The 21,835-nt window shown below is 41.6% G+C and overlaps 1 protein-coding gene across 3 annotated transcripts in view; it reads right to left on the bottom strand.

The window, feature by feature from the left end:
- Positions 1-3,371: 3,371 nt before the first annotated feature.
- Positions 3,372-21,835, bottom strand: part of PELI1 (pellino E3 ubiquitin protein ligase 1) — a 57,449-nt gene continuing 38,985 nt past the window's right edge. For all 3 annotated transcript variants that reach the window (XM_037896066.2, XM_037896067.2, XM_043543974.1), the window contains exons 2-7: positions 19,168-19,312; positions 18,057-18,186; positions 15,101-15,202; positions 7,181-7,378; positions 6,885-7,073; positions 3,372-5,902 (exon numbers count right to left, since the gene is read on the bottom strand). In XM_037896066.2, coding sequence (XP_037751994.1) covers positions 5,336-5,902; positions 6,885-7,073; positions 7,181-7,378; positions 15,101-15,202; positions 18,057-18,186; positions 19,168-19,238 — 1,257 coding nt within the window. In that variant the 5' untranslated portion in view covers positions 19,239-19,312 and the 3' untranslated portion in view covers positions 3,372-5,335. The remainder of the gene's footprint in view (positions 5,903-6,884; positions 7,074-7,180; positions 7,379-15,100; positions 15,203-18,056; positions 18,187-19,167; positions 19,313-21,835) is intronic.

Below are 21,835 nucleotides of genomic sequence, written 5' to 3'. Positions count from 1 at the left end.
CCCTCCCACTTTGTAGGGTCCTAGAGCCCAGGCTCCATCCTGAGCCAGAGTGTCAATATCACAGTTAAACAACCGCTTAGCTGGGATGGGTCAGCTGACTGTTTTTAATTGTGGTGTAGACATACCCTTAATGACAACACTCCATTGGCTGTTACTAACAAATACATTCCCTTGCCTCCAAGCCGATTGTGTTAAGAACCAAGGTTCCAGGGGGTAAAGTTTTGAAAAGTGACCACGTGACTTCAGAGCATAAATCTCATTTCAAGTCAATGGGCCTTGGTGCCTGTATGCATTTTGAAGGATCCTAAGTCACTTAGACACTTTTGAAAATTTTACCCCCAATGAATCAGGCCCAATTCCACATTCATTTTACAATGGGATTACACAGCACGTGAAACCTTAAGAAATTGGTTTCAAAGGACAATGTAAAGCCCTCTGAAAGGACTCTAAAGAGAGACCAGTCAAGACTGCTCCATCTAAAACTAGAGCAACCAAATAGGTTTTGGTTCACAGGCATGAGATTTAGGGCACTGTGTCATCTGCTTCATTGCTCTGAAGCATACAAGAATCCTGCAGTTAGAGAACAGGACACACGTCAACACGTTGCCTGCTTACATGAACAGGAGTGGCAAAAGCCAACACACTCTCGGAGGTTGGAAAGACAGCATGCAACCTGTCGCAGGGTCTCCGATAGATTTAATATAAGGCTGCACAGCAAGAGTTTGTTCTACCCAGGCTGCAGTTCTCATCCTCATTCTGAAGTGTTTTCTTCCAACACCAGAAGAGCAGCGTGGATAAAAAGGTGATCTTCTTAAAGCTATAAGCATAACTAAGCTGCTGCCAATGTGTAACATTCAGGGCACCAAACAAAACACATTAAGGTTCATTGCATATGTAAGCGCCATTGTGATCGTGAACGCCCCTACTGCCAGCTTCTCTCCCACAAAACACAAAGGCTATGCTGACACTTACGGCAGCATGTAGAGTACACACACTGCACACTTAGCTAGCAGAGGTATAAATGGCAGCATAGATGGTGAGGCATTGCTCAGGCAAGTAAAGACATGCCAGAACCATAGGGTACACACCCTACAGGGCGCTCTATGCATCCAAGCAGTGCCTCCCTTGTCCACACTGCTATATTTAGCAGTGTAGTGTCCCACGGCGGGAGCCTTTCCCAGCTGCTGAGAGCTGCAGGAGCCTTTCCCCACCTCCTCCCCCTGCCAGAGCCTCTCACTGCCCCATGTAGCTATATACCAGTGTGGACACAGTCTGCTTTTCACTGCAGTGTGTAGCTACGTGTATCCTCCACACTGCTGCAAGTGTAGTCACCAAAGGTGAACATGTCACCCTCAGCTCCCTTTATGGTTTGGAATGATTTTGAAAAAGGTACCTATACAAAAGGGATTTAATGGCAAACTTCTTTAAATTTTTCATGCTCCTGTTTTAATAGTTTCCTTCTCCGATTTTCATATCCTCACTGCCAGCACCAGAATGAGGACTAGAGGGAGCAATCATCCTTATTGATTACGTGGAAAATGAAAGTTGTTGTTGTGACACTACACCCCATATTCTTCATAGAAATATTGTTATATGATTATAGCAAAACTATGATGTTTTGTGCACGATAAGGCATGAGAGATATCATTGGAACGGTTATGATTTGCTGAATATGATTATCCTATTTGTATGCATGCATGATTTCTGTATCTAAAGTTAGGAATATTGACTATACATCTGTACCACAAAAGTGTTTGCACCTGGGGAACGCCCACCAGACAGAATGCAATCAGTCTGGCTGACTAGCTGGGGACCAGTCAATGGACCATTAGGGAGAACAATAGGTCTTTGAAGATGCTAATCTCCCACCTTCCTGGGATACTACAAATGGCCTTTGACTCATGGCTGCTTTGACACTGCAGGGTCATGTGATCATGTCACCTGGTACTGGACTCCATGATAGAATACCAGTATTCTTCCACAGGCCCAGGGGAAGGGGTGGGGGTAAGGGAAGAGGAAGAGTGATCACTTTAGATAAGCTATTACCAGCAGGAGAGTGGGGTGGGAGGAGGTATTGTTTCATGGTTTCTGTGTATATAATGTCTTCTGCAGTTTCCACAGTATGCATCTGATGAAGTGAGCTGTAGCTCACGAAAGCTCATGCTCAGATAAATTGGTTAGTCTCTAAGGTGCCACAAGTACTCCTTTTCAACAAGCAAGACTGCAATTTTGGGTTTGCACTCCAAGGGGGTGTGTGCACTGGAGTATTTGGGCAGTTCCTTCGCTGACACCTTTCCATGCAGAGCTGATTTCAGTGTCTGTGTCTTTCTGTTCTGAAGCTGGGTATGTCCCTACCTGTGTGTGTGTGCTGGAGGAGGCTTGAGGGCCTGGCTCAGCAGGACAGTACAAGGGAGCCCAGGCTGGTGCCCCAGGGGGCAGAAGAACCTGTCAGTTTTATTTTAAAAGCTGGTTTTGCTGTAATTAGGCTTTTACTTTTTACTCAGACCACATTGGGTGTAGCAGTCAGATATGCACAGGGAGCAGCAACAGTCAGGATTCAACTACATTGGTTAGATGCAGATCTTGCCCTAGCCATCCATGCCTCTGTCACTTTGAGATTAGACTACCATAATGCACGCTAAAGGCCTGAAGTGAACAGGGGTTTACTGACTTCAATGGGCTTTCAGATCAGGCTATATCTTAAGGTCCCTCAGAATCTTATGCCTTCACAGAATGTGGCTGCAGGATCACTGATTGGTGTTTCATGTTGACTGTGCACAACACAACCTACACTGGCTGCAAGATAGAATGCCGTGTGGTGTTTGGACCATGACTATCCAAGAGAGATCACTTCATCCCCCTCAGGTGATACTGAAGCAGCTCCAACTAGCACAGACACTGGAGCTGTCAAACACGTGGTTTAAAAAAGGAAGAAGAGCTGCCAGAATTATCAGCCTCAAAAAGGAGATGCAGAGGGAGGTATGCCTTTTTACCTCTGCCTGGATTTCCACTTTGGAGTCTGGGTGCAGTGCAGAGCCGTACCGCTCATATTGTCCTCCTCTGAATGAAGTGCCAAGGAGGGAAGATGGCGAGTAATCACCACTCTTTCTCATCCTTGCCAAAATTTGGAGGGAGATCCCCTCCACATGGAGGGAGGGAGGGAGGTGCTAGTCAAGCCATGAACATGCCAAATCTCATAAACCCCTGATGGTCATCTCATCAGATTTCTCTGCTCTCAATATAAGTGAAACTAACATGCTTAAAGTGAAGGAGATACTTTTAAAAATGACTGTTCAGAAAATACCGTAACCTTTCCATCTTCGTTAAATCTTTTCCATATGAGCAGAAACAAATGCAACAGAGCAATAGGCAACTCTGTAATTTCTATTTTTGAAAAGTGTTTACTCACATAGTTTGAATAAATTAATTTGAAAATAAAAATTAAACTACAGTATATATAGTCTGAATATAAATGATTAGAACAACCACAATACAGGGATTCCTTGTTGCATAAGTCTCATTACTTAATGCATGAAACTGGAAAAATGTCAAAATCAATTATATTTCTTTGAAATGGTGTAACAGCAGTTACTTATACATGACAGCTACTTGAACTTATAATACAGGTTTCCTGACACATACATTTCCTGAGTGAACCAAACAATAGATACGTATCTTTTTAAAATGGAGAAAGAATTCTTGACAGTAAATAATTCATGACTTCTAAACACAATTCAGTTTGTTTTTACCAAGAAAAGTTCAGAACAGCTTTGTGATAGGATAAATTAAAGCTATGCTACAGAGTACGGGAATTTGCTACTATCAGTTTATACCGTACATATTTCCAATCCAAAGAAGAGAAACCAGTTTAAAAAGCTCGTTTGAAAAAAAAAAAAAAAGCTTACCTCAATCCTAAAAGGATTATTTGAATGTTTGTCATAAAGCATGGTGGATTAGCCTCAAATTCCATGTAATGCACCGGCCTTTTCTGGTAAGGGATTGGAAGGGGGGTGGGGGTGCAAAAAAAAGAGGAGCATTTTGGGGGAGGGATATTGAAAGTGAGACTAAAAACAGACTTAAATCAGCCATGGTGTGAGTAACTTTTCTGCAAGCTTCCTCCACCTCAAGCGCCATGCATACAACTCAATCTCAATCTGAGCTCTTCCTGAGCACAGACTGCCAATTGTGCCAATTTACATGATGGTTTGGGGATGTGGACAAACATCTTAGCTCCAAGGCTGCAATGTCTTCAATTGTCACCTAAATACATATTTGTACCCAGCTCTGTGGAGCTGAAAGGCAAAGTGTATGAAGCCAGTGTGCCATCTACCCACCCTGCATACAAATTAAGGGATTAGACTAAAAGCAGAATGAATAATTCTTTAAATTGAACACAGCTCTCTGGCTAATTCATGGCTTTTTTCTAACAGTGAAGAACAGATGAGTCTTGGCTGTTTGTTTTTTGTTGTTTAAATAAATAAAAAACCTCAAACATTGCTAACGGTAAATAAAAGATTAGTTAACAGAAGGAGAAAAATCCTTAACCTAGTTTAAAATTGCATATTCAAAGAATCAGGTAAATGTTTTCCTGTGACCAGTTCTTTTATTATAGTCCTACCCAATGGACAGACATTTTAAAAAGTCCATCATAATTATCTTTTGTGAGGTTAAAGCATATTTTTACACCAATGTAATTTGCATTAATTTTGTTTAAAAAGCATTCGGCTACTCTAAGAACTCAATAGTACTCTAGATTTTAAAAAGGTACTTCTACAGTTTTCTTCTAATCTTCCCCCATCAAGGACTATTCTATGCATCCAGTCAATGGATTTCACACACTACTACCATGCTGCTCCTCTATCAAAATGCCATAAGATAATTTCAATAATAAAGATAAATAGAAAAAGTTAATATACATGTTGCTATATTTTACAATGTTTGCATCCAAGCTGTAAACTAATGTCCTTTGAACTGACCACATTTACCCACAGTTATACCCCGTCCCCCCAAAAAAGCAACTTTTAACACACCAAGGACACGTCATTCAAAAACATTAAATTGAAGGCATTGAATTTCGCTATGCATAAATTTCCTCCCCTTCTCCAAAAGTAGACATTAAACAAAGTCAGGAACTTTCCCTTTCCTCCCCATAATCTCGTTGTTTCCAGGCTTTTCCTCATCTAGAAAGGGATTTAGCTGCTATAACAAAACAAAACAAAACAAATCTTCATTTTAATGCAAACTGTCAAAACCCAGAGAATATGAAATAGACAGTTTGTTTAAAATCAGAATTGCTTAGCTTATAAATTTAATGAAGTCCTGGGAGACACGCGTATTAGTCAAGAGGTCCTTGGAAAATAAGTCTGATGTAACCCTGTTCGCCAGCCAGCTGATGTGCACAGAACGGACAGGCTGCATGAAAAGTGTGAGTACCATGAGGAAGAGGAATTTGGGACCAATATGCAGTTGTTTTTTCTGAGCACACATGTCCACATGGGCTGAACGCATGAGTTGGAGGTCCTGCATCTACATAAAATCCAGCTTCACATCCAAGCCACAGAGGCACATAGGGGCCAATAGAGCGGCACATGGGACATTCTCTATCCTTCCCATCTCTTTCCTCTTTGTTTCCCCAGTTGTGATAGCCATGTACGTGGCCACAGTTCAGATACACCCACGGTTGCTTTTCATCTACAACATCTTTCCTCTTCATACTAGGAAATGCTAATGTGTTAAACCCTACAGGGCACTGAGGCCTGGCGGCATTTATTTCCTGTCTTAGAGCTTCCAAGTGCTTCACCGTAGGAGTGCGTGAAAGGCCTTCGGCAGTTCGCCACAGCATCGTTGCTCCACACAGATCGATTAATGAGCCATCTTGGAGTTGGTTGGTTTCATTCTCAACCTGGGATGGAAGTGCACAGAGATCACAAAGTTACTCAAACTGACTGTATAGATTTTGAAGAAAACAACTGTAAAACCTGGCTAGGGAGCTCCGGCCAAGAGTTTCAACTAGCAGTGATTTTGGGTGCTCAATCTGAGATACCTGAAAGAGCTTGATATTTAGAGGGTAGGTGCTCAGAATTATTTGAAAATCAGGCACCTTTAACTATGTCTCAAGTTCGGGACCCTAAAACTGAAGCCACCAAAAGCACCCACATGCCTAATCATCATGAGCTCCTTCCTGATCATGCATCCAGCTAAGCTGATTAAAGAAAGAGCAATAGTTTGCCATGGGAGCAAGCAACATTAGTTTTAAGTTAGTAGTAGTGTATGCAAACAAACACACACACAATCAGCACACCATCTTTCCTAAACAAATGCACCACAACTTAAAACAAGTAAAACATCTGATTTAAAAAAATTTTTGCTCGGGGAAAAAAAAAAAAGTCATATCAAGACAAGTCTGGTTTTATATCTCATGAATCTTTCTAGAGCAAGGTTTACATTACATTAACTCTGAAACATCCAAAGAACTGTGGGAATTCCCCTCCCCCACAAAATGAACAAAATGTGAATAAAGATGCAAGTGAAAAGGGAGGGTTAGGAAATAATTTAAAAAAACTTTTAAAAAGCCCACATCATGATGTAGCAAAGCTTCCACTGCTCACAGACCAACATGCTAGACTGGGCTACTAAATTTAGCACAGCAGTGTAGACATACAATAAATGAATGATTTAGGGCCAGATTCTGCCGGTCTTACTCGGGTTGAGTAGCATCTTACTCCATGAGCAGCCACTAAAATTAATGTGACTAAATACAGAGTAAGGCCCTATACTGTTTAAGTCAATCAAACATACTTTGGCCCTTATGTAGCCCTAGGTACAGCCTTAAACAATGTATCTGTATCAAATATGCAGCATAAAATGTTATTCACTACACTTACCATTTTTCCCCTCTGCTGAGCTGATCTGGTTTCACGGAGGCTGAACACATTTCCACACACAGATATCTCCCTCCATACCCCTGGTTTGGAGTCTTCAGTAAATCCATTGCGCGGATGCATAACAAGAACTCCATTTGTGGTTAACCCATCCATCTGTCCATCGGATGTCTTCCACTTGGCAGCTTTTTCCTATGAGGAATGACAATGACAGAACTTCCATTCATCTGTAATTCTGAGGTATAAACTAGTTTAAATATAAGCCCGCACTGAGCTGGGAAGAGAAAGTGTCTCTTTACCCCAAGAAAGATGTTTTTCGATGAGTCAAATCCCGCAGCGTATATTCTTGCTGTAAAAGGAGGGTTCCGTTCACATATGATTCTGCAAGCAAACCTTGATATAGTGCTCTGTACGGACTGTGTATCTGAATTACTCTGACTTCCAGGAACAGTATCTGTCACTACGAAGTCTATAGGGCTTTCTGTTGACCGGCCAATCTGGGGAGGGAAAAACACACATGACTTAGAAGCTACAGTACAAAATATTTAAACTTAAAACATTTTAAAGTGGTCAAGAATAAACCATGACCTTTCAGAGACTAAAGACATTTTACAACCTGAGACTAACCCCCTCTGAACTGGTAAGTTATTCCATCTCTAATTTGATTGTAGCATTGCTGTAGCCATACTGTCTCATAAAATGGGACCAGTGTAAGTAAAGTAATATATCTTTTATTGGATCAGCTTCTGTTGGTGCAGACTACAAGATTTCGAGCTTCACAGAGCTCATCTTCAAGTTTAGGGAAGGTAACAGAAGTGGCTAACCCAAATACAAGTTGGGGCAGATTGTTAAGCATAACAGGTTCACACATGCTGTAGGAGACCTCTTAAAAAGTAGGAGGCAATTAAGAGTTGGCAGGCAGTGGGGCGTGTTACAAATTGTTGTAAAGCAGTGTCTCAGAGTCCATGGACTTTAGCATCTAGCAGAGTTATGCATTTAAGTTCCCAGGCTTGCCTTTTGAAGGTGTGCAGGTTTCCTTTGAGGATGAAGATTGAGAGGTCAGGTATGAAGTGATTGCTTTATGAAAAGTGTTTGCGCACAGGTGATATGGTATGTCTTATTTTTCTGTTGAAGTTCATTTGAGAGCGTAGCAATTGATTTCGTGCACAGAATAGTCGAGGTACACCACAAGTTGTGATAAGATTCATGGGTTTTATATGTGCCAGACAGGTGTATTGTGGGTGATATTAATCATTGTAGCAGTGGAGATATGTCTGATGGTTTTGCATCTGTTGTCACTTTGAGTTGGTGTGTCCCGATTGGTGGGGAGCTAGCTACTGGATGAGCAAGAGAAAGTTGGACTGTTGTTTGAAGGCCAAAAGCAGGGTTTGGGAAAGATTTCGTTAGGATGTGGTCCCCATCAAATATGGGTTATAACTGTTTGATGATACCCCATATGGATTCTAGTGTGGGGCTTTAGGGGAAACTAGGGGTAATACTTAGTCCTGCCTTGAGTGCAGGGGCCTGGATCAGATGATCTCTTGAGGTCCCTTCCAGTTATATGATTCTATGTGGTCAGTGGGTTCCCCTCCTTGTACTGAAGCAGGTTCTCCCAGGGTATTTGGGTGACCCTTTCCATGATGCAATCTACTTCTCCAGTGGAGTGCCCTTGTTAAGTGAAGATTGCAAGTATGTTTAAGTGTGTATCCCAGACTTTGTCTGGAGCAAGTCCTGTATATTGTGTGCCTGGCTGTAGATCGATTTCTTAACGTGTCTCGAATGGTTGCTGGATCCATGAAGGTAAGTGTGGTGATCCAGGGATTTCTTGTATATAGTCATATGTGGGGTTCCATTGTTGAAGCTGATCATGGAGTCCAGAAAGTTGATGCTACTGTGGGAGTGTTCTAGAAAGAGACTGATGGACGGGTGTCACACTTCAGGTGGCTGACTTTCTATCAATCAGGACCATCCACAGAAACACAAGGAGCTCGTTTCCCTTGTCTTCCTTCATAAAATATCTTTACCTAGAATATAGGTGAGAAACCTGCTTATTTCCAGGTATTTCAACTTGTTGGTTGAAGGAACCATCTTTCTCAGCTTGCAAGAGCCTGGCCCCTTGTGTCTGTCTAGTGATAGATCACCAGACATGACTTCTGTCTTGCTTATATCTTCCGAAGTTCAAGAGACAGGATGACCTCATGCTGTTTTCCCCTTCCTATGCACTTCCGATTCTCCTGTACGTAAATGGGGCTTCCACTGTTTTGATTCCACCATATTTAATTTACATAGGAGACAGGTATATAGCTGTGACATTGCCTCTTGTCTGGGAGAGACCTGTTACCCCTTTGTTTGGGCACAAACTGTAAAGCTGAATATCAGTGAGTACCCATAATTTCTTATATAGTGTTAATACATACACAGTAGAACCTCAGAGTTATGAGCACCTCGGGAATGGAGGTTGTTCGTAACTGTAAACAAAACATTATCGTTGTTTTTTCAAAAGTTTACAACTGAACATTGGACTTAATACAGCTTTGAAACTTTACTATGCAGAAGAAAAATAATTTTTTATAGTTTACGTTTAACAATACTGTACTGTATTTGCTTTGTGTGTGTCTGCTGCTGCCTGTTTGTGTACTTCTGGTTCCAAATGAGATGTGTGATTGACTGGTCAGTTCGTAACTCTGGTGTTCATAACTGAGGTTTTACTCCATTTCACAATGACATTAATGACCAATGTGTTAAATTTCAAATATATTACATCACCTTTTAAATGAATATTATGACACTAGTGTGGGAGGTGTAGTGAGTACGTCAGGCCGGATAAGAATTGCTGACACAGTAGTGAATCACAAATGGGCCCGTGTCGCAATGGGTGATGGGAAATTTCTGAGGGCATTTAGGTTCTCTGTCCAGAAGATGAACACATCAATGTATCTCAGGTATATCATTAGTTTCATGGCATATTATTCCAGAAATTCTTTTTTGAGGTGGTCCATGAAGAGGCTGGCATGCTGGGGAGTCATCCTAGAATTCATGGCTGCTCCCCTGGTTTGGGCAACATGTTTGTTGTTAAATGTGAAGTTGTTGTAGGTGAGAATGAAAAAGATGAGTTTGGCAATGTGTTTAGGGTGGATTTTTGAGCGTTGTACATTATCTTCTAGGCATTTGAGGCAGGCAGCAATGCAATCGTGGTGAGGGATGTTGGTGTACAGGGAGGTGACATCCACATGGCAGAGAGTGTGTGTTCTGGGGGGTCGTTAACGTCATGGAGTTACTGGAGGAAGCCTGTAGCGTCTTGGAGGAAGTTGGTTGTGTGTGTGGTGTGGTTTAAGGCTGTTTCTATGAGTCCTGATATTTCTTCAGTAAGAGTTCTATGGCGAGATATGATGGGTCTGCCTGGGAAGCATGTAGAATCTGGGGTGGTTTGTGAGGGATGAAGTTGGAGTTTTTCTTGGAGTTATTTGGGGAAGGATTTGATGGTAATTTTAAATTCCTGTATGAATTGTGGTGTGGCATCTTAGAGTTCTTTATAATAAGTGGTGTTAGAGTTGCCTGTTGGCCATGATTGAAGACTATGATGGCATCCCCTTTGGTTGCAGGTTTGATCACTTTCTGGTGGCTGGATTTCAGATACTGTATTACTATCTTCTCAGTAGTAGAAAGATTGGGTGAACTGCAAATTTGTTGAGGATTTCAGAGTATCTTTTCCTGAAGCAACCAATCTAATGATTTAGTGTGTAGTTTCCTCCGCTGTGCGACATCCAGTCAGATTATTTCTTTTTCTTATCTTATTCGGTGGGGGATGTGATAGTTGTGGGTGGCGTCATCTTCACTGTGAAAGAATTCCTTGAGGCAGAGTCAGCGGAAGAATTCTTCTAGTTCTCCACATGTTAGTGTGGCATCACGTTCTGTGTTGGAGCAGAATTTAGTCCTTTTGAGTATGATACTTTAGTTTCAATTAGGTAGAGTCTGATAGGTTGAGGATACTGAGGGGCTGTGTAGCACGCACGTGGTGGGACCTGCTGTCTTGGGTTCTCTGGAGTTGTTGTAGCTGTTTTCACTTTTGTTCCTCTGTTGGATGGCTGTCAGCTTTTTCTTCATCATCATTATTTTGGGTTTTCTGCATGATCTTCAGGTACGTTTCTTGGGATTTTTTTCCCTTCCAGTGAGATTTTTGTTTTCGTTTGAGATAGTCCCTTCTGGAGTATGTAAGGTGCAGGAGATGGTTCCTTGACGACCTCTAAAATTTGGTTTATTCAGGAGGCAGAAAGCAGCCAATAGAATAAAAAACTGTAGTGAAGTCAGATGTGACAGAACTTCCCCCGGGGGCAGTCGCATCAGAAAGGTGAGTCCCAATATCTAAGTCAGCCCCAGATCAGCAGCTGCAATGTCAAAATAGTGGGAAAGTGATCCCTTTAATCATGGTGGGAGGGGAATGATTGAGCCCCTAATGGCTGCATGAACCCATCACATGTTCCAATTCTTGACGCCAGGTTTAGGACCTATTGGAAATACAGATTAGAAAGAACACCTGGAACATGTGAGTTCGCCCTCCAGTTCTGATGGGGCATTGGAAAGCAGGGTCCTTCTTGTTAGGAGAGACAAGGTACAAGAAGCTTGCATTTACAATGAAATCCCTGCCATAACAGAACAACATTTGGTGCGGGGAGAGAAGGGAATCTACCTTCAGTGCATTTGCTGACAAGGTAGTTCCCCCTCTTCTGGTTGCAAACAATTGGCTGAATTAGGTCTTCAGTGCAGACCTATTCAACACACCTGAGTATGGTGGGATTGCATGAAACTGACTGCCCTGTCAGCTGGGTTTGTTACAATGCTTAAAGAGTTTAAAGGGAAGTTTTTACCCTATTGCATCCAGGACGTTCAGATAGCCAGATCCTAATGACTAGGGTGCTACTGAATTCGACAACTTGCTGCCTGAGCTCTCCAATTCCATACCCATTTATGGAATTGACAGACGATCCCTCTCTCCCAATTTTCATGGTATAGTGGATTACACTACTACAAAAGCGAGAGAAAGGAGACTAGGCACTTGGGGTAGTTTTTGGTGGGGGATGGAGGGGTTTGCTGTAGGGGATGTGGGGAGTCAACATATTTCTTCTATTGCATGTACTCTGCTTTCTAGGCAGGATAACCCATCAGTCCACATGGACTGCCACAGGTGATTTTAAAGAAGCCTGCCTGAAGAACATTTTTACAAAGATAGCTTATTTGTTCCCCCTCTTTAGATGACCTGTGGAATTACAGACCAATCAATCAGACAAACTTCAATACCAGAAAGATACTGAAACAAATGACTAAATCAATTTTCAAGCATCCAGAGGATCATAGGGTGATAAGTCATGCCAAATTGACCTCATTTCAGTCTCTGACAGGGTTACCGGCCTAGTGGAGGGGGGAGGTGTAGACATGATGTACCTTGATTTTAGTAAGGCTTTTTATAGTCCCAAATGACAATCTCATAAGCAAACAAAGGAAATGTGGTCTAGGTCAGTGCTACTCAAGTGGTGGTCCGTGCACATTGGGGAAAAAAAAATTGCCGGTCCCCCACATCAGACAGCTTGAGAAGCACTGGTCTAGGTGAAGAGTTACTATAAGGTACCTAAAAAGAAAAGGAGTACTTGTGGCACCTTAGAGACTAACCAGTTTATTTGAGCATGAGCTTTCGTGAGCTACAGCTCACTTCATCGGTGAGCTGTAGCTCACGAAAGCTCATGCTCAAATAAACTGGTTAGTCTCTAAGGTGCCACAAGTACTCCTTTTCTTTTTACGAATACAGACTAACACGGCTGTTACTCTGAAACCTGTTATAAGGTACCTAGTTGGGGAAAGGAGAAAAAAAAAAAAAAAAAAAAAAATCACACTCAGTATTTATCAGTGGTTCACTATCAAACTGGGAGGATGTATCTAGTGGGGTCCTGCACCAGTCAATATTTTCACTAATTATTTGGATAATGGAGCGGAGTATGCTTATAAAATCTGTGGACAGCACCACACTGGAAGGGATTGCAAGCCAGGATTAGAATTCAAAATGCCCTTGGAGAACTGATCTGAAATCATCAAGATGAAATTCAACAAACAAGTGCAATGAACTACAGTTCAGAAGGAAAATAATCAAATGCACAAATACAAAATGAGGAATAACTGGCTAGGCAGTAATACTGCAGAAAAGGATCTGGGGGTTATAGTGGATCAGAAATGGAATATAAATCAACAATGTGATGCAGTTACAAAAAAGCCTAATATTCTAGGAGGTATTAACAGGAATGCTATATCTAAGACACTGAAGGTAATTGTTCCTCTCTACTCAGCACTGGTCAGACCTCAGCTGGAGTACCATGTCCAGTTTTGGGAACCACACTAAGATGTGAACTAACTAGAAAGAGTCCACAGGAGAGCAACAAAAATTATGAAGGATTTAGAAAACATGACCTGGGAGGAAAGGTTAAAAAACCAGGTATGTTTAGCCTGAGGAAAGACAAATGGAGGGGGAGCTGAGAATAGTCTTCAAACATATTAAGAGCTGTTATAAAGAGGATGGGGATCAGTTCTTCATGTGCACTGAAGGTAGGACGAGAAGTAATGTGCTTAATCTGCAGCAGCAAGGGAAAGTTAGGAAGTTTTTTTCCTAATGTCTAGCCTAACTATAAAGATAGTTAAACACTGGAATAGAGTAGGAAGGTTGTAGAATCCCCGTCATTGGAAGTTTAAGAACAGGTTAGATAAACACCAGTCAGGTATTCTTGGTCCTGCCTCAGCACAAAGGGATGGACTAGATGACCTCTTGAGGTCCCTTCCAGCCTTACATTTCCATGATTCTGTGTTGGGAATCATTAAGAAAGGGATAGATAAGACAGAAAATACCATGTTGCCTTTATATAAATCCATGGTATGCCCACATCTTGAATATTGCACACAGATGTCATCGCCCTATCTCAAAAAAAGATATACTGGACTTGGAAAAGGTTCAGAAAAGGTCAACAAAAATTAGGGTTATGGAACAGCTGCCATTTGAGGAGAGATTAATAAGATTGGGACTTTTCAGCTTGGGAAAGAGAACATAAGGGAATATGATAGAGGTCTATGAAGTCATGACTGGTGTGAAGAAAGTAAATAAGGAAATGTTATTTACTCCTCCTCCTATCAAGAACCAGCGGCCACCAAATGAAATTAATAGGCAGCAGATTTAAAACAAACAAAAGGAAGTACTTTTTCACACAACGCACAGTCAACCTGTGGAACTCTTTGCCAGAGGATGTTGTGAAGGCCAAGACAAAAACAGGGTTCGAAAAAGAACTAGATAAAGTTCATGGAGGATAGATCCATCAATAGCTATTAGCCAGGATGGGCAAGGATGGTGTCCCTCACCTGTGTTTGCTAGAAGTTGGGAATGGACAAGAGGGGATGGATCACTTGATGATTGCCTGTTCTGTTCATTTCCTCTGGCACACCTGGCATTGGCCACTGTCGGAAGATAGGATACTGGGCTGGATGGACCTTTGGTCTGACCCAGTATGACTGTTCTTATGTTAAAAAAAACAACCCTTTTTTGGTAGCTCAGTCATGGCAAATTAGTTTAACTTCAACACAGGATTCAATCACTGGAGAGGAGAAGGAACAAACCCTCATTTTTAAAAACAAAACCCTTTCCTTTTGAGGAAAGCTGTAAGAGATATTAAAGTATGCTGTGGGCCCAATTCTGTTTGAATACGCAGACTCCACTGAAGGCAATGGAATGACTTCGGATTTACAATGGTGTATCAGAAGTGGGCCCTATATGCCAACATTTCACAGTACAGAATTCACTCAAATATTACTAGACTTTCTTGAAAAAGTTTGTGCTGTTTTTTCATAGCACAAAATAGTTATTGGTCCAACTAGGCACCTTGCATTTCCACTGCACCTACTAGTGGCTGATTCTCAAAGCACTTTGTAAGCAAGATCTTAGCTTCAAGCTCCCCCTGTGAGACAGTTATCCCTTACTCTCCATTTTACAGAAGACAGATGAGTGAAGTGACTGGCCACAGCCACAAAGGATGTCTCTGGCAGAATGAAGAGTAGAACCTTGCTCCTTGTCCTGGTGGATTAGTCACAAACACGTTTTACCTTCAAACACCGAAAAAAATTTGAGCGAGGGCACGTCTTGTGCCATTTTCTTATAATGGTAAGAAAAATATATACTGCACATGCTTACCTACCTGAAACATATCAGTGTTGCTGTCATGTGTATATTCAACCACCACCGTCTGGGCCCGAGACAAGGTATACGATATGCTATGTTGGTCCTTGTTGCTTATTGCCTATAGAAAATTAAAATATATATTAAAAATAAAGAATATTTGAGCATCACAAATGAAAACAAACACTAGTCAATTGACAAAGTGGAACAACCCAAGTAGACTTATAGTAGTTAGACTGACAAGTCAATGCTCGTGTTATTTTGTAAGTTAAAAGATCGCAAGAAAAAGGCACAAAAATTGTGGCTTCGCTGTAGACAGATACTGATTTTAAACGTGACACTCACACAGTACACCGTCTGAGTCTTAATTTAATGGTCTGGTTTTAGCACTCTAGAGGTTTTGCATTTTAAAAAGCAATCAAGGATATCTTGGTAAAAACCACAGCACTCAGATTTCCCAGACCTGGCACCCTAAAAAGAATGTGAGTGGAGTATAGTAAGCATCAGTGTGCATTCCGTGAGTTGTGCTAAGTCCATGAGAGTTGTATTTGGGCCCCAAACTAGAAAATTCAGTGTTTTACTATCACCTGCAACCCACTTAGTTATTTCAAATACTATTCAGCTTTGGAACAAAGAGGTGAGATTTATCCAAGCTATGATCAAAAAAGTGTGAAGTAATCAATATGAGACATTAGGTAAATGCTCTCCTAACTACATGGCTATGCAAGACACCAACATCTAGAGCTCTGGGGGAGACTGAAGCCACCTCTTACAGGGATATGTACAGACATAAGCGTGGAAGGAGCTTTCCCTGTTTAATTCCTCCTCTCAATAGCTGCTGACAGTTGCAGTCCTTGCATGCTCCCGGTTAACACAGTTACAAGTGGTGGGGCCGTGATCCTCCTCCTCCACCTCATCTAGTGGAGTTAGCCAACTGCGGAAGAAAGTACATGCTACCCACCCCCCCTAAGGAGGTGCTGCCCCAGCAGATCAGTAATTCTGCAACACCTTGTAGAGATAGTAAATAAGCTGTGTAGCTTACAACAAACATTAAGGGCCAGACTATGCCAGGCTCTTGTGTAGGGGCATGGAGGGTGGGGAGTGAGGGTTCAAAGGACTCTCTTTACCATGTACTCTCCCCCTTCAAGTTCCAGACACAATCACAATCACGGCAATCTGGGAAGTGCAAGTCCGCTCCCTTCTAGCAGCCCTGGAGGAACAATCCACAACGGAGCATGGCACACTGCGAACACACCTCCTGCACATCTACAGAGCTCTGGAAGGGGCAGTGCCTTCTGAGTCCCAACCCCTCCAGAATTTCCCCTGGCTGCTGCAGCTTGGCACTGCCCTCATTGGTGGGCTGGATACAAACTGTGCTCAGATCTAGGAATATAGCCAGCCTTCTGTTGTGCTTGATGACTGCACAAACTCACAGGTGCAAATTTGCTAAAGGTGTGTCACTGTTCAGACACCAGAGTTAAAAAATAAAATAACGCAGGACTGATCCAGAAACAGACCCAACTGGTCCCTTCACCACACTGAAACAAGACACGCGTTATGAGACGGACACATTAGTCACGGCTAGTGTTAGACACACTTTGGCCTAGATACAAAAGATGCAAAGAATGATTAAGCATGGCAAAGGCTAAAAATACTAGCATTGCATTTGTAAAACCTCCACATCCTGACCTTTTGCAACAGCAAAGGAGGGGTGGGAGGCGTGGATTTTATTTTAACAGCCCTTTTAGACACTGTGATATCATGGGGTGATTAGTAAGCTACCTGGCCAAAAAGCAGTAAGTGTTGCTAGCAAAGCAAAGGAAATGGAAATTTACTCACAGGATGCAAGATATCTAGCAAAATACATTAAACTTTCAGTTTGTCAGCCAGGGCTGTGGAGGTTTTGGAGGTTTGTGCCATTTTTGACTTGCAAAACAATGGCTAGTTGTCTATAACTGAACAAGTAGGTCTTCATAGTCTGCTTGTGAATGAAGTACTTGTGAGGCTGGAGAAATAGTGAACTCAATAGGAGCTGTGAGCACATCAACTGGATTACAGCATCAGAACCAAACCCCTCTTCTATACTTCTCCCGAATTAAAAAAGCACCCAGCTTTTTTATGTAATTCCCTGAGCTAAAGGTGTATAAACTGGTACTCCCCATTGTCAGAGCATTTAGAGATACTAACAGAGTCAGATCCTATAGCCCTTACACATGAGAGTGGGACCACATTGGCTCCACTGTGTTTAGTCATAGGCTTGAATCTGAAACGTGCCGAATACCTCCTGCCAGGCTGCTAAGCATCTTTAGTTCCCATAGATTTCTGTGGGAGCAGTGGGCACTCGTCAGCTCGCTGAAAATATTCCGCATCTGGCAGGATTGGTTCCAGTGCAAGTGTGCATGGAGCCCAGACACAGTAGTTATCTTTTACGCTTTAAGCTTCATCAGTGCTCCTTCCTGGGTTTAAAACCTTCCCCGCTCTTCCTCCTAGGGAGAATCTTACACTTGATTTTAAGCCCCTTGCAACACTTTTTGTGAAACAGCTCCTTTCACCCCTTGCCCCATCTGTGGCTGACCACCACCACCAGTGGACTGAGTAGCAGGTGTATTCGGAGTGCACAGCTCCAGATGAAGAACAGACCTATCTCTAGTTACATAGACTGAGAAAACAGGAAATCTGAAGTACACCTTGGTAGCATGTCCTGGAGGAAAACCAAACAATATGACCAGCTTAACTCTTAGTAGTTATTTGTGTTATGTGGTGAGGACTGGGCACTGGATTTGTTTGTGTTAAACGGTTTCTTTTTCAGTAAGTGAAAGGTACCAACGGGATAGACACCTCCCAACCATTTCCCACACAGAGCCTGATGCTTCCAACTCCAGTTTTACATCTGGGTAATTACACTGAGCTCAGTAGATTTACACTGGTGTCAGAGAGCAGACTCTGGCCCACAACTAACAAGCTGTCAAACTTACCTTTGCTGCTTGAGGAGTGCAGGCAATATGCACGGTGCTGGGTTTCACCCCATTTGCCTTGGGTCTTTTAAATAAAGCAAACCTACTTTTCCTTCTTCCTCGATCTCCATTTGGCAGAGAGCCATTATACCTGTGAAAAAAGCCATTATGCAGATAAAATATATGAAGAAATAATGGTTTTTAAATTAATTTGGACCGACTGCTAAACAAGTATTGTGTTGTAATCTAAAAACCAAGTTTCACTGTAAACAGTCTTTGTGGTAATTAATGTATTATGAAAAAAGAAGCCGCTAGACAGCTGCACAGGACTATAAGCCTGAGAATAGATGAATATGGTATACAGACTTCTCTCTGGGTGTACAGAATTAAATGGTGCAATCAGAAAAAACAGATGGAGAAAACCATGTGTTCACGTTTAGGGCCCAATCCTGCTCACACCAACGTCAAAGGGAGCAGGAGCAGGCCCTAAGCTGGTAAATGTGCAAGATTTATTGTTACAAGTAGCATTATCGTCAATAATTTGCTTGTATAACAGAAGGACGACTCCTATGAGTAACACTTACTGCAAAAGGACTATTTTTCCCAGAGAAGATCTCAGATAAACAACAAACACCCCTTTCCTCTAATTAAGGCTTACTTAGACTAGGAGAAAAGATGTTTTATAAAGTATGTTTGTTAACATGTTTTAACACTGTACTGTAGACAGGAGCAGACCCCACAGATCACATTGTACTATAACACATTAGCTGATCAATTTGCCTAGTCTGCACTAGGATTCTAAAATACATTAGCTAGCGTGCTTTTAATAAAACCTTTTTAAAGTCTTGTCTAGACTAGGATAAACAAGGATTTCCTTCTATGTTATCAAAGATCCTGTCTTTCCAGCCACAGACTGGGATCGTTAGTATGCTGGGTGTTTAATACCACATAGCTTGCCTGGCCTGCAAAGCAAGAGAATGGAGCTGGAAATCAAACCCAGGTCTTCCACACAACAGTTCAAAGCCCTATCAAAGCCTCATGTGATTGGCTCACTTTTCATTGCAGAGGCACTGCAGTAATCTAACATTTGACCTCACTGCTATGCACTCTCATTTCTAAACAAGACACTTACCCTAATACAATCAGTTCACCATATTTTACTGGTGTTTTAGATGGATGATTTTCTTGATCAGGAGAAAACATGAGCTTAGTTAGTGACTTCTTCTCAAATTCCAGTTCTCTGATCAAGAGCCTTGGCAGACTTTTTTCATTATTTCCTGTAAAATAAAGGTAAAACAAATTAGCAAGATGTCAAAGAAATTTGTTACTGTCTGCAAATCAGCTATACACAATGGCTTAAGTGAGCCTGCACATCCAGCATAACCATATACTGTTCCACTTGTCTATCTTTTGGTCTGCCGGACCTGCTGCAGTAGTGGAATCATTTCATATACACTGTTTTCCCATGTTTCAGTTGGTCTTGAATAATTGCTTCTGCCATGTATATAAAAGAGAGCACACAATTCCAGTTAGTCTGCCTTCAAGTAACTCCTGGAATCACCAAAATATAGCCTTTTAAGAGGCTAATTAAGTGTGGCAATAGGGTCTAATGTTGCCATGGCAGAATGGATCTGCAACAGAGTTTTCATTTACCCTTCCTGATTATTTAACATAAGTGATGTAGAACTGCACTAGATATGCTTGGTGATGCTTTAGGGTAGACCCTCAAGACAGGAGGTTGCCTAGTAAGAAGACTAGAATGAATATATTTTCTGATCATTAATTGTCCATGAGCACATAGGTTTTATCAAATATATTTGTGATTCAAAATTATTTGCTGAATAATAATTCTTGCGCTGTTGACTGTGAGCAGTTAAGTGCAAGTATTTGATACTACAGTGAGTTTTGACTGGACACAGAGGTCACATGGTATTGCTTCTGTCTCCAGACTGGATGAGTTTAATTCTTAGAACTTGACTTTTAGTGTAAATACCCATGATTAAAATTTCACAACTGTTTTACCACAGATTCTCTAAAATTACCTTAAAATTTGTTGTTTTTTGGAAATTTCCCTCCCAGTAAACTTATTCACTAGAGCTATTTCTGGACAGAACACACAGGGGATATGAATGCAGACACAGTGAACAGCCTGCTATTTGCAGAAAAAGCCCTGAATTATTCCCCCACATCTGTTAATGAGAATAATTTCCAGTAGTACAGGTCTCACACTTCTAAGGAAATAGACAGGTTAAGTGACTTGCCCCACAGAGAGTGAGTAACAGAAGAAGGATCTGAACTCAAGAGTTCCACATGCTAAACTCAATCCACTAATCGATGATAGCTCAACTCACGCACTTGATGTAGGTGTTTGTGCAGGTAACAACCTTTATCATCTTCCCATCCCAACACCACAACTTACGGTTAATAATCAATAAAATAAATGATTAATTATTTGTATTACTGTAGCACATGGGAGCCTTGGTACTTGCACAGAATTTCACATGTTTAAAAGCTCCTTACAAACCCTAAATCAATCCTCACATGCCTGAGACAGGGAACCGTTATCTGCATTTAACAGATGGGGAAACTCTGGCACAGTGGCTTGCACAAAGCCATTCAGCAAGTCAGCAGCAGAGCCTGGTATAGAACCCAGGTGTTCTGGTTCACGGTCTCATGTTCCAAACACTAGACCCAGGTGAGACCTTAAATCTTTCACTTGAAAAACTACAAAGGAAGACAAAAAATTTATATGACAATATTTAATCTGAAACACAGGGTGAAAAAATGACCCAAAGTAGAACTAACATACATAGTAGCGACAAAGCCAGCTAAATTAAAGACTTGTTTGAACACACTCACAGTAGCCGTTTAGTCTCTCTTGCAAAATACCATGAACCCTGAATGGGAGTCAGGTGTTCAGCGCTTATCAGGAGATGCTCAGCAATGCAGGATTGGGCCCTAACTAAATAAAGCTTTGAGTGTCTTTCAGAGTTTACTGGCAAAGATTTAGATGCCCTTGATATTAAGCCCAATTAACCTAGTCCCACAAGTCACCTGTTGGTATGTGTCATAAATTATGTTACAGGTAATTCTCACAGTTGGGACTGAGAGATTATCCAGTATTTATTTATTCTGGGGGTGGGGGTGAGGAGTCAAATTAAAGTCAGTCCATTTTCCCATATATACAGATAATGGATTTAAAACCTTACCTTAATGTTTTCAATTACTTGATTTTTGCCTGCACACAGCCCAGTAACACAAGGTCATATCTAGTAACATACCGAACAAGTCAATCGTCCAATTATGGGAGACCAAAGAATTTAGGGCAAAACATTTCAAACTTAAGTGCTTAAGTAATTTGCACCACCAGCAGCTCTCATTAACTTCAACAGGAGCTACGGGTGCTCAGCACCTTTTGAAAATCAGGGCACTTTTATTTAGGAGCCTAAGCATGGATTTAGGAGCTAATTTTAAGCACTTAGGTTTGAGACTGTTGGCCATGACTCCTTAGGAATTCACATGCAATGAAGTCACAATCCAGAAAGAAAATCTGCCTGCTGGTTTGATGATCAAAGTTAGTACAGGCAGGCACGTGGGGAGTGTTTAATTGTTATTATCTCAAAAGATTAAAAGGGAAGGTTTTTTTTAAAATAACCTACAAGTTTAGGGCTCAGTCCTGAACCTCTTACTCACAGAAGAGTATTTACATAAACATCACATCAACAGGCCACATCACCAGCCCCCCACACCGCCCACGGTGAACTGAGTCCAGGAATTCAAGAGCCAACACCATGAAGACA

This window comes from Chelonia mydas, chromosome 3 (genome assembly GCF_015237465.2).
Source record: "Chelonia mydas isolate rCheMyd1 chromosome 3, rCheMyd1.pri.v2, whole genome shotgun sequence".
Classification (NCBI taxonomy): Eukaryota; Metazoa; Chordata; order Testudines; family Cheloniidae; genus Chelonia; species Chelonia mydas.
This window is presented reverse-complemented; position numbering and strand designations above follow the sequence as displayed.